General features: G+C 46.5%; 8 protein-coding genes across 8 annotated transcripts; 5 read left to right on the forward strand and 3 right to left on the reverse strand.

Annotated features, from left to right (window-relative positions):
* Nucleotides 1–403: 403 nt before the first annotated feature.
* N7483_002131 (zinc-binding alcohol dehydrogenase family protein) lies at nt 404–1,468 on the forward strand (the record flags this gene model as incomplete). Its single annotated transcript, XM_057085568.1, has 1 exon — nt 404–1,468. The coding sequence occupies one exon, from the start codon at nt 404–406 to the stop codon at nt 1,466–1,468; it is 1,065 nt and encodes a 354-aa protein (XP_056951717.1).
* A 956-nt stretch (nt 1,469–2,424) lies between these two features.
* Nucleotides 2,425–4,687, forward strand: N7483_002132 (putative protein kinase; the record flags this gene model as incomplete). The annotated part of the gene is made up of 2 exons (XM_057085569.1): nt 2,425–4,287; nt 4,367–4,687. 2 exons carry the CDS (start codon nt 2,425–2,427, stop codon nt 4,685–4,687), a joined length of 2,184 nt encoding a protein of 727 aa, XP_056951718.1.
* Nucleotides 4,688–5,424: 737 nt separating this feature from the next.
* N7483_002133 (acyl-CoA dehydrogenase family protein) lies at nt 5,425–6,921 on the forward strand (the record flags this gene model as incomplete). The annotated part of the gene is made up of 4 exons (XM_057085570.1): nt 5,425–5,917; nt 5,987–6,214; nt 6,280–6,369; nt 6,416–6,921. The coding sequence occupies 4 exons, from the start codon at nt 5,425–5,427 to the stop codon at nt 6,919–6,921; spliced, it is 1,317 nt and encodes a 438-aa protein (XP_056951719.1).
* A 2,431-nt stretch (nt 6,922–9,352) lies between these two features.
* On the forward strand, nt 9,353–10,060 carry N7483_002134 (dual specificity protein phosphatase family protein; the record flags this gene model as incomplete). Its single annotated transcript, XM_057085571.1, has 1 exon — nt 9,353–10,060. One exon carries the CDS (start codon nt 9,353–9,355, stop codon nt 10,058–10,060), a length of 708 nt encoding a protein of 235 aa, XP_056951720.1.
* A 540-nt stretch (nt 10,061–10,600) lies between these two features.
* N7483_002135 (phosphatidylinositol-3,5-bisphosphate 5-phosphatase) lies at nt 10,601–13,561 on the forward strand (the record flags this gene model as incomplete). The annotated part of the gene is made up of 1 exon (XM_057085572.1): nt 10,601–13,561. The coding sequence occupies one exon, from the start codon at nt 10,601–10,603 to the stop codon at nt 13,559–13,561; it is 2,961 nt and encodes a 986-aa protein (XP_056951721.1).
* Nucleotides 13,562–13,704: 143 nt separating this feature from the next.
* On the reverse strand, nt 13,705–15,024 carry N7483_002136 (Tti2 family protein; the record flags this gene model as incomplete). Its single annotated transcript, XM_057085573.1, has 2 exons — nt 13,705–14,652; nt 14,707–15,024. The coding sequence occupies 2 exons, from the start codon at nt 15,022–15,024 to the stop codon at nt 13,705–13,707; spliced, it is 1,266 nt and encodes a 421-aa protein (XP_056951722.1).
* Nucleotides 15,025–15,164: 140 nt separating this feature from the next.
* On the reverse strand, nt 15,165–15,608 carry N7483_002137 (uncharacterized protein; the record flags this gene model as incomplete). The annotated part of the gene is made up of 1 exon (XM_057085574.1): nt 15,165–15,608. One exon carries the CDS (start codon nt 15,606–15,608, stop codon nt 15,165–15,167), a length of 444 nt encoding a protein of 147 aa, XP_056951723.1.
* Nucleotides 15,609–15,820: 212 nt separating this feature from the next.
* N7483_002138 (tRNA adenylyltransferase) lies at nt 15,821–17,511 on the reverse strand (the record flags this gene model as incomplete). The annotated part of the gene is made up of 3 exons (XM_057085575.1): nt 15,821–16,050; nt 16,109–16,654; nt 16,713–17,511. The coding sequence occupies 3 exons, from the start codon at nt 17,509–17,511 to the stop codon at nt 15,821–15,823; spliced, it is 1,575 nt and encodes a 524-aa protein (XP_056951724.1).
* Nucleotides 17,512–17,545: the final 34 nt, after the last annotated feature.

Genomic DNA, 17,545 nt, shown 5'->3' on the forward strand with positions numbered 1-17,545 from the left:
CCACGCGGGGGAATAATGCGGAATACGAGTACGCGATTAAATTCAGATAGCACACAGGTGGCTTCATCTTGAAATAAAACATAAGACCGAGGTCCTTGTACTCCGTAGCGAGTTTGAGTTCTCCGCCATGGTTGAGGCGGAAGTTGAGGCGGAAATTCTCGGAGTTTGTTGACAGTCCGGCCGCAATGGTTCAAGTTCCATGACCACAAGTCGGCTTTAACTGATTAGATGCATTAGCGTTGACAGTCTAGTAGACAAAAAATGAGTGTAAATCATGTCAAAAGTCCCATCGAGGATATCAGTAAAAAAGAGGCACCTGGGCCACACTCACCAACACTCAGCGGACCAAACCACTTGCAATATCTAATCGCTAATACCTTCTTCATTCTACGCTTAAAGCAAAATGCCTGGCCTGCTTCAATCAGCTTTGGTAGGAACCGTGGATGGACAAATTCGTCTTTGCGACAACAGCCCAATCCCGGAAGTGTGTGGGAATACGGTTCTTATCAAAATTAAAGCAGTATCAATCAATCCGGTGGACTCCAAAATGATGGGTGCTTATGTGACTCCTGGTGCAGTCGCAGGGCATGATTTCGCGGGTATTGTTGATCAGATTGGACCCGATGTCACAGGAGTCAAAGTCGGTGACCGGGTGTGCTCAGCTGTCATGGGCATGAATCCTGTCAAGCCCACCGTTGGCGCATTCGCCGAGTATGTCGCCGCTCAAGATCACCTAATGATTAATTTGCCGGATACTATGAGCTTTGAGGAAGGCGCTTGCCTTCCAACTGTTTTCGTGACAGCAGGCCTGTCCCTATTCCATTACATTGGTCTTCCCGGAAGTCCTTTCAATCCTGTCTCTCCCGATTCCAAAATCCGCAGAGTTCTTGTACACGGTGGCGCTTCAGCTACGGGGACTGCTGCCATTCAACTGCTTAAGCTTGCCGGATATGAAGTGCTTGCCACATGTTCACCTCATAACTTTGACCTGGTTCGAGGATACGGTGCAGATGCCGTTTTCGACTACCATGCGACCGACTGTCCCGCTGAAATAAGAAGTCATGCTCGGAATGTCCTTAAATATGCCTTGGATTGTGTTTGCAATACGGCAAGCATGCAGTTTTGCTATCAGGCTATGGGTCGCTCTGGCGGCAAGTACGTAGTACTTGAACCTTACCCCGAGTCAATCGCTCAGACGCGAAAAGTGATCAACCCCCAGTGGGTTTTGTCATTACTGGTCTTGGGCCACGAGATCGCTTGGCCGGAACCACACCGCAGTCCGGCTCATGCTGCTATCGCGGAGTTTGGGGCTACCTGGACTGACACATTGAATCAGTTGTTAGCCCAGGGGCTAATAAAACCCCATCCGCCCGTGATTCGAGATGGTGGTCTTGGCAAGATTCTTGAGGGTATTGAGGATGTTCGATCAAAAAAGATGTCTGGGAAAAAGCTCGTGTATATAATGTGAATTAATAGAAACTGATAAATCATGCGGCTCTGGCTTCACAGGGTTGCAGAATTCATGTCATGAGTCCCTGCTATGAAACATAGGTATGAATATGGATTGTCATCTGTAATACTTGAATCAAGGTTGGGTCTTGATTCCAAGGTTGGGCACCACTGGCATGATTCATCACGCAGGAATCCAGGTCAAGTGGAGATCAGCCGCGACGATTACTGAAGTGGAATAGCCCCTGATGCCGAGGACGCTAGGGATAAACAGTGGGCGGTAATTCCGGCGGTGAGGATAATGCCAGATGACTCATCTTTTTTGGACCTCATCTGCATCATCATGGCTAGCAGCCATCGAACTACTTAACTACTAGCTGCTGCCTTTAGTGGCGACTTTGTTTCAACTTGAACCTTAATCTTTGATTCTTGAACGACATTGTCTTAAACATTGTTCGGCAAGGTGCATTTCCTTTTCGTGGCTCGTTGCCTGTTCGAAAAAGCGGGTAACAGCATAATTCCCACATGACACGCCTTTCCAGAGACACTTAGAATCCGATGGAAGCTTGAGTCCGTCATTATTGACAGAGCATGTTTACAGTCAACTTGCGCAAGAAGCCTAACGTGTTATCTTTTCTCTCCAATCAACACACAATTCCTTTCCTGTGGAATTTATAGAGACTCTTACTACCCGACATCCTTCGCCAAGGCAAACTTGGTATATATAAATATTAGTCTTTCATCCTTTTTTTCCAGTTCAAGTCGACAAGGCATCTGAATCGCCTGATCGAGACACAAACTTGAACACACGTTATTGGAAGCAAACTTGAACCCGGACCTTGAACAGAGTCAAACTTGAATTTCAGCATACCCGTCGACCCAATCACCAACTTGAAAATTGATGGCGTGAGTGTATCTCTGACACCAACCTTCTTGTTTTGTGCCTGGCTTCTGGGTCTCAACTACTTTATCAAAATGTCTATGTTCAGACCAGCAGGGGAGATATCTTCATCGGAGTCCGAATCAGATAATGAAAGCGTCTCTGAGAGAGGAACTGAATCCGAGGTAGAGAAACCATACACTGGTCAAAAACAGCCATCCAATTCTGACCAGTGGGACAATTCGAGTTCTCTTGAAGATGTATCGGCCTTGTCACAGGATGCTCTGGATACCAATGTGGAGCGACATGCAAATGTGATGACAGCCGCCTTGCTGGAATTCTATTGCCAAAGTCGAGCGGCCGACATTCTCAATGCCCAACAGGGCTCCCACAGAAATTTCTCTCGGCACAGTCCTGAGGTTCAGTATCTGGGAAAGCAACTGTACAAGTACAAGTCTCAGTTTTTGGCATCACACGGTGTCATGCCAGAAGGGATTGAGAAAGAAGAATTGGGTGCAGTAAGACAAAGCTATCGTGACAATTTGGACATTCTTGGACTCTCGGCCCTTGAGAATATCGACTTGAACCAGTCAACTTTGCGCTCCCCTATTGAGACTGGCGAGAACCTTGCGTTGATTGCCAGGCCCTCACGACACCAACAGCCAACGGCCGAAAACGAAAGTCAATTCTGGCAAAAACAACAAGATAATTCACAACTTCCACCCCTTGAGAATATCGATATCCTGGGGAGCATTCCCAGAATCCCACGAAACCCAGCTGGCTCTTCAATGCCTCTTTTTGGAAGCTCTCCAGTCGGTGTTCCATTGTTCAATGGACCTGCCGGCCCCTCATATAATCATATGTCTCGTTATTCGGTGGAATTCAGCGAACTCAAGATTCTGGGTCGGGGTTCCTTTGGTGAGGTCTATCAGGTCAAAAACCATATAGATGGACAGGACTATGCAGTCAAAAAGATACCGCTTAGCCAACGACGGCTTGATCAATTACAGTACGGCGGTCAGAACCAACTGGAGACTATCATGAAAGAAATCCGGACACTGGCCCGTTTGGAGCACAAGAATATCGTTCGGTACTACGGAGCCTGGGTGGAACAGGCACATATTTCGAGCCACGCGACTCTTCACTCGAAGTCAGAAGCCAGCTACGACCACTCACATATTCATCTGCCCAATAATGGTTCTATCCATGAACCCAGTATGGGGATCGTGTTTGAACATTCGGAGAGCTCAATTTTCGAATCTCATGTCAGCTCCCTTCCCGACGACCATGGTTTTCATGATCGGCTTGAGCGCTTAGACAGCCACGCGACAACATCTTCCCGCCATACAAGAAAAAGCTCAACTGTTGAGTTGGAAGATGATGATGATATCGAGTCCATACCTCGGAATTTTAAAAATCACTCGCATGGTCAAACATCTACCTTCGGGGAGACTGACGACATTTTCACCGATGGATTAAGTCAGGATCGCTCGAAAATGCTACAACGTCATCACGGATCCAAGCACCCGCCACCAGCTGTCATCCTTCATATCCAAATGTCTCTTCACCCCATCTCTCTGAGTTCATACTTGAATCCTCAGGTGGGAGAAAGGAGCAAAAGCAATGATGATGAAACCCCATCGCGACGTCACTGTTTCCATTTAATGCCATCACTACGTCTTATTCTCGATATTGTCTCGGGAGTGGAGTATTTGCATTCAAAGGGAATTGTGCACCGAGATTTGAAACCAGCCAATATCTTTCTCTGCTCTCCTGAAAATCACAACTTGGAAATCTGTGCATCCTGCAGCGCTAGTGACGACTGCCAGTCACCCTTGCACTATTGCCGTCCTCGCATCGGCGACTTCGGCCTCGTTGCTGATATTTCGCATATCGATGAATGTACCACCGATGGTGCCGTGACTCCATTCCACGAAGGTCCCAAAATCCAACGAGTTGTTGGGACTGAATTCTATCGACCCCCCCGCAAATACTCATCCATCGAGTTCACATTCTGAATATTTCGATGAATACAAGATCGATGAGAAACTGGACGTCTATGCGCTTGGTGTCATATTGTTCGAGCTTATCTACCAACTCAACACTAAGATGGAGCGCCAGCTGGTCTTGAATAATCTGACCCGGAGGTCAACCTCTTTGCCTGATGACTTTGCCCGCAAGATCGATCACGGTGAGACCAAGCTTAGTACAGGAGATTCTGTCGCAGACTCTTTGAGGGCCTGTATCGAGGGTATGTTGACACCACAGTCACAGCTTCGCTGGTGCTGTCAGGATGTCAAGGAACATTTACGTTTGATTTATCAAGCCGTCAAAAAGCTACAGTCAGATGAGGCATGATGCATACATGTCTGGGGATTTCGATGAATTTTGTTGAAACTATCATGATATCTGTTTAAGTAGCGCATTCTCTTTTCTTTCAATTATTGAAGCACGTCACATTGTGCAATATTCCACTCTTCAAGTTCTCAAGCTCCAGCCCCATTTCTCTGCATATGCAAGTACCTAAACGAGCAGGCTAGTAGCCGCTACTAGTATACTAGTTGGACGAGGAAGAAAAATAGAAGTATCGATCGGCTAACTGTAGACCTAAAACGGTTATTTTGAAGACTCCAATACGCTCCAGTTCCCGAGTAGTAGAGGGAAGAAGTGAGAAGTGATAAAGGAAGGGAAGAAAGTAAACACTTCAAGGAAGATAAAGGAGGAGGAACGAGGGTCTACGGTCTACAACCTTGGAAATTCCAGTTGCTCCGCTTCAAGTTCAAGTTGTCCTTGCTATTCCATGACACACATCCGAGGCATGCAATTTGGAATCACTTTTGGATCTACATGCATCGCTCCTTTTATTTCACGTTCTCGACCTTTTCACATCAAGAACGAACCGTACCTCAATATTCGCATAGCTGCTACTCGGGCCTCGGTCTGAACCATGGAAGATGAGAGCTCCCCATATCACAAGCTCCCGGGTCCCCGCATTCCACATTACCTACTTCCAACTTGAAGATTCCCAGATCATCGCCCGCAATTTTGCATGGTTTTTTTTTCTTGCATACTAAGACACTCTCGAGCTTGTAATCATGGCAGAAAAAGTTCGAGCACCAACCGCCCCGTACAGTGAGCCTCTGCTGCTCCAACTTGATATTCGCAATCCATACTACACAAACCTGCATCACAATCTTCGGGCCTGGATTCGTGACTATGTCGAGAGGGAAATTGCGCCATCTGCCCAAGAGTGGGAGAATGCAGGTCAAGTCCCTAAAGAAGCATACAAGCGTCATTGCCAATTGGGATTCAACATCGTATCCCCCTTGACCACTGAAGAGAATGCTGGTGGCATATCGCTACCAGGGAACGTCCCTCACGACAAGTGGGATACCTGGTGCTCCCTCATTGTCACAGATGAATTAACGCGTGTGGGCTTCGTTGGTCCAATCTGGGGACTTGGTGGTGGGAATTCAATCGGCTGCCCACCCATTGCTAGGTTCGGCACACCCGAACAACAGCGCAGATGGCTTCCAGGCGTTGCAAAAGGCGACATCCGTTTTTGTCTCGGTATCACAGAGCCAGATGGTAAGAAACGAATCCATGTATCTAGGTAACTGATTTTCGATGCTGATTCTCCTCGTCGCTCAATTCTAGCTGGCTCGGATGTAGCTAATATCAGTACCACCGCGAAGCGCGAGGGCGATCATTACATTGTGAATGGCGCGAAGAAATGGATTACCAATGGACTTTGGGCCGACTTTTGTACAGCTGCCGTCCGAACTGGTGGCCCTGGCCGGTCTGGTATTAGCGTTTTGGTCATTCCCTTGGCTGCTGAAGGTGTTACTCGCCGAAGAATGTTCAACTCGGGTGTGAACGCAAGCGGTACGCTAGAGGAAATTGCTAGAAATCCAAGACTAAAAGAGATGATTGACAAGCTTCTATCGCAGGCTCGACATTCATCGAACTAGACGACGTTCGTGTACCGGCGGAAAACTTGATCGGGGAAGAGAACAAGGGCTTCCCTCTGATCCTGTCGAGTGAGTAAATTGCTGAATTATAAACAGCCGTTCTAACCTCATAAAGATTTTAATCCAGAGCGTCTTGCTCTAGCATGTGCCTCTTTACGACTAGCACGGGTTTGCGCTGAGGACGCCTTCAACTATGCAATCCAACGAGAGACATTCGGGTCGCCTCTGATCAAGAAACAAGCTATCCAATCGAAAATTTTCAAGTTCGGGCTGATGATTGAGCCTGCTTATGCTTACATGGAGCAGCTTGTCAATATTATTGAGCTGACCAAAGACCGCCCCGTGGATGATGTGAAGATCGGTGGCCAGACAGCATTGCTAAAGGTAATGTCCACCAGAGCCTTAGAAAAGAGTGTTCGAGAAGCGCAGCAAATTTTTGGAGGCGCTGGATACAATAAGGCTGGTAAAGGCGCCCGCATAGAGCAGATCAGTCGAGACGCTCGAGTTCATGTTGTTGGTGGAGGTAGCGAGGAGATAATGCAGGGCCTAGCACTACAAGAGGAGACAAAGGCTTTACGCACACGAAGGAAGGCTCTTGAAAAGCGAGAAGCAAAGATTTAGGATTAATCTTGCTGGATGCAAGCTTATATTTTGATTAATGAAGCACATCAAACGTCTTGACAGCTTTTGTATTCTTGCGCCATTTTATCGCCACCTCTGTTCCTCAAAGTCGACAAATTGCCGAAGAAAAAGATCAGACGGTTGTGGTTGTTGATCAAGGCGCAATACTCCACCAAGTGCCCAAAATTGCAAGCAAGCGGCAGCGCCGGAAGGGAAGATGCGAGTGTGATTTGTGAACCTCTCGACGTTTATAGAATGATCGAGGCGAAATTTCAATTCTGGTTGTGAAAGTTCATTATGGGGACTATTTCAATGTTCAGTCAGAATGGAAAAATGAACCCCTTCAATTTGATGGATGTCGACTCAGGTGATTACTAGTATAAAGCTATTGCTCCGAGTCCAGCCCTAGCATTTCAGGCAATAGATCTCGCAATAACTAGAATCCTGAGCTGAGCAAAGATAAAATACTAGTAGCGATTGAATCCACTTGGCAGAGTTTAAGAGAAGTACCAAGATTCTTCTCATTTCGAACGGCAAATTCCTGACGGTCTTTCACATGCATCTCACCATTTCTTCAATTTGACAACCACCGGATAGCCAGGAACAATGAAAAACCAACAAAAGTGAGGAAAAAGAAACCCAGGCAAAAATCTGAACTGGATTTGTTGTCCTCCAAACTTGAATACGGATCTGGCAAATCCCGATGTTTCTCGTGCGTGATGTACCAAAAGTCTTCTTTCGGGATTGTATTGAAGAGATGAGATTATTTGTATGTTTGGCCTTGAAGGCAGGACAGGTTGATATCTCGGAGACGCTCATATTTTTGAGCTGATCTTTTTTCATAGCAAAATTGGGGACTTTTGTCTATGGGTTGAATAGAATCATCTGTAGAAATTAATGCGCCAGTTTCATGGTCCCGAATCATTCACATGAGCCTTCCACACTGGATCTTCCTGAGTAAGACCTGGCCCCAAATTGGCCCACCTTGTTATAACAGTAGCGAAATTTTTGGAATTGGGGTTGCGCCAACCGACTTCGGTCAGGGAATCTATATGACATTGCCGGCAATTTTTGCTGATCGTCTTAATATCTCCTGCATGGCAAATAGACCTTTGGATGGGAGCAATGAAATCAGTAAGGTGAATATGGCGACAGATCTGAAATGGTAGTAGAGGATCCGTAGACCATCTGATGTAAGGTTTATCCCAATCAATCGGATGATAACTTGGAGAATAGCAATCATCGAAGAAGATTATATCTTGCATTCGTATACAGAGGCCAGGGTGTTCGACTTTAGGACAGATTTCAGCATCAATAGAAAATAGCGACACCATGTCTGGATGTGGTGAATGCTTCGGGTAGTGGCGTATTTGAGTGTAAGACAGACCCCCAGGGCTAATTCCACACTTTGGTCCATGGAAGAACCGTCGCATAACTAGCTTGAAGTGAAGGTAAGAAATCCTTTTTTTCTGAGTATTTCGGACAAGAATGAGTCGCGAAAGTCGATTTACGTCCAAACCACCCCGCCTTGCACCCTTTTTGAGGGCCCTCAAGCTGACTAAATGGCTGAGACATTAATGCCTCAAGTTCATTACTGTCAGATTCAAGTTTTTGATATTTATGGAGTACCTTGCATATGCCACAAGCAAAGAACTCTGGCATATCTCGCTCTAATCGGGTGAGGATAGCAGGTTTATCGTATTTTGTGTCAGCTTTTATCATACTGATTTGTCGCTGGAGGAGTTCATAAAGCCCATGAGTACACAATGCAAAACAAACGAGGTCAGTTGGTGGAAGCAGATCCGAAATTTGGAGTTGTAGCTTATGGCGGAACAGATTAAGTTGAGCGATATGAATACTCCTCTGCTTGCGCATGATGTAAGGTTCAGCATCACCACTGGCACTAATAGAATTCATTGTCGAAGTCGACATGTGGGGAGATATGAAGTGAATTGGAAATGAGTTGAAAGTGAGTGGGAAGTGAAGGAGAGGTAAGGTAGAAGGAAGATGAAAGTGATAAAGTGAATAAGTAAGTGGATGATCTATGGTAGGTAGTATCCTAGCACCTGGATAGCTAACACTTACCTAGTATAGCAAACTTGTATCTTCTAAGGTTGAGTCTTTTCATCACTGGGCATATACTATAGGAGCCTAGAAAGGAATGGTACAGTGATCCGATCCCAAATAGTAGCGGGTGAACTATGTTTGCCAGTCCGATCCAAATTAGGCCTCCTCCATAGAACTCTATATATAAGATTTTAAAATCAGCTCTCTTCAATTTTCTCACCACATTCAGATCTACATCTACTTCGATTCTTGAATTCGCGCCGACCTAAGTACATCTACACTATCCATCATCAACTTGAAAATACCCTACTGACCAACTCACGCCAGTTCCCATACTTGTCAACTCAAAAACCTTTATCCAACCATGGATACAGATTCTGAGTACGATGACTCTTTAGTGATGATTACAAGAGTCTATGAGCTAGGAGTCGACTCGGAGTTATGCAATACGTCGAGCACGTATCGCAACGGTGCTCGTATAACACAAATTGTCCCGGGATTTGTTCTAGGAAATGCCACAGCCATGGCCGACCCGAAGATGCTGCAGGAACGTCATATAGACGCCATCATTTCTCTTCCACCAAAGAACTCTAAACCTGCTCAGCGATTCGAACACCGCAAGTCGGAAATACGAGATATCATCCCGGAAGATCGCCGCCAGTGGATTGAATGCTTTGACTCATCGACACAAGATCTTCTGATTCACATGAGTGATATTTGCGACTTCATCGACAAGATGGCATCTCCAGAGCTTTCCCTTTTATCGTCGATATCGATACCTGTGAAGACTTGGCAAGTGAACGAGCCTAGTCAATCTACTGTGTTTGAGGTACCAGGAATCCCAGCAGCCCCAGCACCCAACCCCACTGCAGCGGTATTGATTCATTATGCGGCTGGGAAATTACGCTCACCCACGATAGTGATCGCATATCTTATGCGGAAGCTGCGAATTCCCTTTGCCGATGTCATCACCTTCGTCAAAAGCAAGCAGAAAGTGAAGCCAAATCCGGAATTTCGTCGCCAACTGCAAGTGTGGGAGCAGGTAGAGTACTGTGTTTGGGAAGACGAGTAGAAAACTGTACCAAAGGCAGCGTACAAAGTCTACTTGGAGGAACAAGCAGCTCGAGTGAAGAAAAGGGAACTGAAGAAGAATATGCAACTCCGAGTCCCGTCCGAGTCTGCGAAGTTGTAAGGTGCTAATGCCTGAGGTGGGGATGTAGAAGAACTCAGTCTTGTTCGAGGTGTATCTAGTCAACTGGTGATTATCAAGGTACCAATTCCAAATCTATATAAACCTGGAAGCGTTTATCTTTTAGTATCTACTAGTATTCCTAATTTCCTAGTACCATACTATGCTTAATAGCTTGTTTTCAAGGTTTCACCCAAGGATCTAGCCTCAGCTGTAAATGTTCAAAACTTTTCCTAGATGAGAATTACTAATACATTCCAAAGCTCCTGAAAAGAATCCAAAAATTAAAATTCTTAGATATTATTTTTCGTAACTTTGGAACTTTCACTTGATCGTGACAAAGAAAGTTCATTCCTCAGGCAACAATCAGGCGACGTCACCTTCTGTGGGGAAAGCTTCCCGCTCCTTGAACACACCCACGCTATGGAGAGCTTCGACGACGTAGCTCTTATCGGTGTTGCAGACACGGGGGTACATGAAGAACCCCTTCACTCTAACCATGACACCAAAACAAGGAAGCCCGATGTGGAATCGGGTGGCTCGGGCACCCCCACATCCAGTCAATCCATAAATGCAGGTCGCGCCCCGGTCGAGGGAAATGTCCCTGAGATCACTGAGGATTCGACAGTTACTGCCGAGTTTCCACTAGAGGAAGAGGATGACGAACCTCGTGTTGCCACATCATTTGAGCGCGAGTCATCTCCTTCGTCGGCACAGAAGCACCGGTCCGGTATGGATGGCGAAGATGAGGGTATCAACCGCATGCACAAGTTTACAGTGTACGAAACTGCAATCAGGTTTTATGTGGTTGGTATTAACTTGTCCGAGACACGTTTTCGCATTTTGAAGATTGACCGAACCTCCGAATCGGGCGAGTTGAACATCATCGAGGATGATATGGTCTACACAAAGAGAGAAATGGTTCAGCTTCTTGATGCCATAGATGATGGAAATAAGAGTACCGGTGGCCTGGTTCAAAAATGCAGTGCGTGGGCTTTGATAGGTTTTATTTGTTTTACGGGGGAATACTACATGCTCCTCGTCACGAAGAGGAGTCAAGCGGCCATTTTGGGTGGCCACAATGTTTACCAGATCGATGAAACAGAACTCATCTCCTTGACCACATCGGAGTTGTCCCGCGTGAAGCCAGAGAAGCAATCGGAGGAAGAAAGATACAAAGCGATTCTGAACAATCTTGATCTTACTCGCTCGTTTTACTTCAGCTACTCTTATGACATCACAAGGTCTTTGCAGCACAACATCTGTCGGGAGCGCAAGGCTCACCAGGATGGCCTGCCTCGCTTTTTGCCAGGGGATTTCAATACTATGTTTGTATGGAATCACCACCTGCTCACGCCAGCGATTGAAACTCTTAAGAATCCTTATCAATGGTGCCTTCCGATCATCCATGGGTATGTCGACCAGTCGAAAATGAGTGTCTTTGGGCGCTTGGTCTACATATCAATCATTGCACGACGGTCAAGATTCTTTGCGGGTGCACGATTTTTGAAGCGCGGCGCCAATGATCTCGGATATGTAGCGAATGACGTCGAAACCGAACAGATTGTTTCAGAACAAACCACGACCTCATTTCATTCTGCTGGACCGACTCTTTATGGAAACCCCAATTATACATCATATGTTCAACATAGGGGCAGCATTCCTCTCTACTGGACTCAAGAAAACACGGGTGTTTCACCCAAGCCTGATATTGAGCTCAATTTAGTGGACCCCTTCTACTCCGCGGCGGCGTTGCATTTTGATAATCTTTTTGAAAGATACGGGGCACCGATCTACATATTGAACCTGGTCAAAGCACGGGAAAGAACTCCAAGAGAGTCTAAGCTTCTGAAAGAGTTCACGAACGCGGTGGAATACCTTAACCAGTTTCTCCCCGCCGATAAGAAACTGATATACAAGGCATGGGATATGAGTCGCGCTGCGAAGAGCCGAGATCAAGATGTCATACAAACTTTGGAAGGAATCGCCGGCGATATACTACCCAAAACGAGCTTTTTCATCAATGGAGCAGACCTGGAGTCAGGCTTACAACTTCAAAATGGCGTGGCGCGAACCAATTGCATTGATTGCTTGGATCGAACGAATGCGGCGCAGTTTGTAATTGGCAAGCGGGCTCTCGGCTACCAGCTCCACGCTCTTGGTGTCATTGATGAGACAAGCGTGGAGTATGACACAGATGCTGTCAATCTATTTACGAATATGTGGCATGATCACGGAGATACAATCGCCATACAGTATGGAGGATCTCATCTTGTCAACACAATGGCCACATACCGCAAAATAAACCAGTGGAGTAGTCATTCTCGCGATATGGTTGAGAGCTTCAAGCGTTACTACAATAATTCTTTCCTCGATGCTCAGCGTCAAGAAGCATATAACCTTTTCCTTGGCAATTACATCTTCGCGCAAGGAGCTCCGATGCTTTGGGACCTCTCCACCGACTATTACCTCCATCATGCAGACCCAAGAGCATATTTGGAGAAGAAACGTCCCAACTACATCTCCTGGTACACACCAGAGAATTTGAAAGAGCGAGAGATCCCCCCTCCACCAGCCTGCCCGAAAGAGCCGCTTTCTCGCTTCGATGACTACTGGCTAGAATATTACCGTCCACTCGCTCTCTCAACGCTTTCCAAGGTTTACTCATACAAGATGAATTCTACCCTTCGTTACCTACCTCCTTTCCGTGGGGGACAAACTCCTCCAGACCTCAGTCCATTCGTACCTCGCATACCACCCGATCAAGTCCAACGCGATCGTCCACCTCCACGAAGCGTGAAGATTCAAGAACCACTCAATCGCTCTATAACCTCCACACCTCCACCAGAGTCGAGCTCAAGCTGGACCAGACAACCGCCATCCTCATTGAAGCAGCCACCTCCAGCCGGAATCATCAAAGAGCCTGCTTTTGAACTGTTTCAGGGAAATACGCGTATCCCACCTATTAACGCGACTTCAACGACTCCAAGCAAAGCGCAGATCGCTCAATGGACTCTCGGTCAATTGGTCACCGATTCCCTGAACCCATCTGTCACGGCAACAGAAGCTGAGGAATACGAAAGATACATCAACCATCCGCTCAAGGTGCCGCTTGTCGTGACCTCTGAAGATGAAGTGACTGCTGCTTCACTTGGTGAAGATAAGCCAAATCTTGATCTGCTGGAGTACGCGAACAAGTGTAATGTTGAGGACGGGGTGCTTAAAAGCAACGCGGAGGAAAACATGGCGGATTATGCGGAATTTCTTAGAGTCTCGGATGAGGGTCTCACTGTTATGAGCGAGGATTATGAGAAGAAGAGATACAAGCGGTACAGACAGTGGTTACGAGGGAAGAGTCTTTTCAAGCAACGTGTCGATATGTGATTGCCTGTCTTTTAAGCGGATTCATTTAGTCGTTTAGCGAGACAAATTGATACCCCGGATTTTCAATATTTGATTTTCATAATACAATTACATGATGACCCGAAAATGGCCCATATCTGTCTGACGGGGTCTGTGAAATCAACTTACAGTGTCACAGCAGGACCTAAAAGCTGCTCCAACTGAGGATCAGCATCAACTAGCTCCTTCAATTCCGCATCCATGTGCTCTTTAGCATAGACCTGATCCGCATCAAGTGCCCCATTGCTAACAGCGGCAGGATTCTGCAAAGTACACTTCAACAATGAAACGGTGATCCGGAGCTGCTTCGATACACCAACCAGCGCCTTTCCCTTCTCCTTGTCTTTGCTCTCCTCCGAGACATGAAGCCAGCAAGCACATAGAGCGGCAAGAAGTTCACCACGCCATTTCCAAATACGGGGATGAGCGTTCAAGATCACCGCTCGGGTTGTAGATACCGCCACGGAAAGAAGTGCGGGGTCTGATGTTCCAAATGGATTTGATAGAGTCATCTGGAGTACTGGGATGATATCTTGGAGGTATTTCGTGGTCTCTATTCCAAGCTTATTGAGCACGGCACAGATCCTAGTCATGAGAAATGTAGAGAGAAGTGGATGAGGGAAAGAAGCGTTGGAACCGGAGATTGAGGATGAAGAGCTGATGTGGTTGAATGATGAAATGAGGTTTGACCGGAGTATTTTGGCGAGACTAGTATTGAAGCTTTCTTTATCCTTTTTGATCTGTGATTGAGGTGTTCGTAGAGAAGGGGTTTTGTATGCGGCTTCCAAAAGATCGATAAGCACAGGGTACGCAACTCTGAGAATTTTAAGGGAATCTGCCTCTGGGGTGATGGTTGGCAAAGAGAGCAGGCAGGGTGTAATGGCTTCCTCGAAGACGGAGATGAGGTTTGTACGGATGAGAATGTCGGATCCACTTTCGCGAATGGACTTTAATAGTTGGGTGAGTAGTTGACAGCCTTGTGCTTTGAATGAAATATTACTGTCATCGATTAAGGAGAGAATGGCGGGGACTAATAGTGGGAAGTGCGATTCCAGATGCATCTTATCTGTAGCCTGTGATTGTTATCAGTATCTTTGTTTAATACCTCCTCACGAAATCCCACATACCGTGTACTGAGAAATGATCCATGATAAAACACTCGTGGTGTAGATGGCTGTGTTCTTCCAGGGTCTGGTTGAATCATCGAGTACACTGCCATCAAAACGGGCTAACGGCACAGGGTGGAAATTCTTGCGGCCTTCGCTTGTGATCTTCGGGTTTCTTTGTTTTGTAAAAAGAGGCCTTATCTTTTCCTTGAGAATTGCCTCGATGGTGGCCCATAGACCACCTTTTTGACCTGCCACGCGGAGATGGCTAGATGCTGTACCCATAGTGTCATCTGTGGTCCATGGATCTTGTTTTGTAGCGAAGGTAACCATAGCCATAATGACATCTGAAGACTGGGATATCTCACGATCATTTAGGCACGGTTTAATCTTTACTGAGAGAAGGTGAAGAACTTCAATTGCCAAGTATCCCTTGACGCGACACTCGTCTTGCGCTTTTTTGATGTCTACAACTCTGGTCAGTCAATTCTAGACCATGAATGAGCCTTGTACACACCTTCGGTCACTTCAATGGTATCGTCAAAGGAAGAAGCAAATTCAGATGACGGTAGAGCGAGGGTGCTTGCCCATTTAGATAGGTTGACAGCCGCCTGGGCCTCATTTCCTTCCAGTTGTCGGATCTCTTCATCTTCGGGTAACAACATGTGAAAGCCGGCTTCAACAAAGTTGAGAGCAACAAGCAAGCTCTCGCAGGCCTGATCCAGAGCAGGCTTTAGCATATTCATCGAAGAAACATTGGGTTGAGAACTGACATTGAAATAGGTACTGTTGTCATATTGTGACACATTCTCCCACAACTGATGCAGGTCGCCGCGTATGCTCATCGCTGATGGAAGGAGATCAGGGAGGTTTTTCGGGTCTTTTTGTAAGGCCTGGCGGGCTTCCTTCCTTAATTGATCCATGATTAATTCCAGTCAAATCAGAATAGTTGATGTTGTTTACAGAAAGAAGTTCAACATTGGAAGTTTAGAGTGGGTTTAATTTTGGTTGGTTCCGCGTCACTTGATCCGATCTTATCGATAGCCCCAATATTCATACAGTACACAGTCCTGGAGATGTTCATGACATTCCATCATTTTAACTGTTTCAACTATTTTAACTATTTCAATATCTCCTATAAACCTAACTCTGAGCGCCGTCGTTGAATCTCCTCCAATGTGGCCTCTTTGTCAGTGTTAGGATTTAGAAGTTGCCATTCTACCACAAATGTGGTCGCCCTGCTCATCCACGGCCCCTTCTTTGCGCCCAGCGCAGTCATGATTTCTCCACCATTTACTATGGGCTTCAAATCGCCTACATCCTTGAGGTCATTTTTGACAATGTATGAGAGGAATTGGTCATACTCTTTGGTCACTATGAGTTGTTAGTTGAGTCACCAAGAGGTTAATTGCAATAAACTTACCTGTGTCGAAATCGCGTCCCTGCATGATTTCTTGCAAGATTGCTAAAATGACACAAAGCTTCCAATCCTTGCCCCAAGATCGGATACGAAGTCCAATTGTTTGTCGAATCTCAGCCGGGCTACCATTGATAGTTCCACTAAGTAAGGACGACTTGCGAGAAATGATATCTCTATAGTTGTAGCTTGCATCGCGGAGGATTGTGAGAGTTTTGTTATCGGTACGAAGGCTGTCTCTGCCAACTTCAACCGCACGAACCGGCGGCGGTCTGGGTCTGGGAGGATCGCTTGAGCCTCGAGCAGGAATAGAGGTCCATGGAGCGAAAGCGACGACCATCCAAGCGTAGTAAGCACAGTGTTCGCCGGGCAGGAGAAGGGCGCGGACACGCTGCACTGTATCTACATCCGAGTGTAGTAGATTCGCGAGTGCATCGTAAGCGAGAGGCCATGTCGATATGTTGGCAGTCACTTCATCTTGGTGGTTGGCAAAGATTGTGGGGTGGAGGTTAAGTCGGTCGATAAGTTTCAAGGCGCCGTGAGGATCGGGTCCTAAATGGAGTCAGGACCGATAAGGAAAAACGTGAAACTTCTGTTAGCTGTAGCTTACCTCGTAACATCTTTTCTAGCTCCGTCCCGACTCGCTCCTTGCTGATTTTGAGCTTGAGGGCAGCACTGATGTCTTCATTCTGCATTGCGGCCTCCGTCTCTGTATCGATCTGATATCCTAGTCTGCTAGCGAAACGAATTAAACGAAGCACGCGAAGCGGATCGTCTTTGAAAGTCTGGTATGGTTCCAGAGGAGTACGAATAATACGCTTCTCCATATCATCCAACCCTCGTTGTGTGAAGTCCTCCAGCTTTGATTCATTCAGGTTGTAGAATAGAGCATTGATTGTAGCGTCTCGTCGCATTGCATCCTCTTCCGCTGTGCCAAACTCCATCTGTGGGTTTCGACTGTCCTCCGAGTATGTTTCTTTGCGCAAGTTGACTAGATCGATATCCATGCCAAAGATTTTGGTTGTAACTGTCTCCAGGTGTTTTGATTTTTCTGGGTTTGCCTCGATCTTATGCAAGCTCACAATCGCGTCGCTCATTTCTTCGCTTGGAAGCCCCTTCTTGTATTTTTCAAGATTCCGCGGGTCATCTAAGTACTCCTTCAAAGCCATGCCGAACTGGTATCCGGTCATACTGCTAATTCCAACATCAATGTCATGGCTGTCCCAGCCTAGGAGCTTGTCTCTAACCCAGCCGCCAGTGAACCGGAGAACCGTTTCACGAGGACTAACCAAGTCAGAGCTTCCATCGGCGGTATCTCTTTGGCTAATGTATTGCGCGACATCGAGGAGAAGAGTTCGTAGGGTGCTTTCGATCGGTGTGAGCTGAATGGTGGGGTGAGGGGGAGCCATGACTTCTAAAGAACCACTCCGCGCGGGGGAGGAA

Source organism: Penicillium malachiteum, assembly GCF_028827825.1.
Source record: "Penicillium malachiteum strain IBT 17515 chromosome Unknown utg000001l:1.0-8184562.0:1.0-8186909.0, whole genome shotgun sequence".
Classification (NCBI taxonomy): domain Eukaryota; kingdom Fungi; phylum Ascomycota; class Eurotiomycetes; order Eurotiales; family Aspergillaceae; genus Penicillium; species Penicillium malachiteum.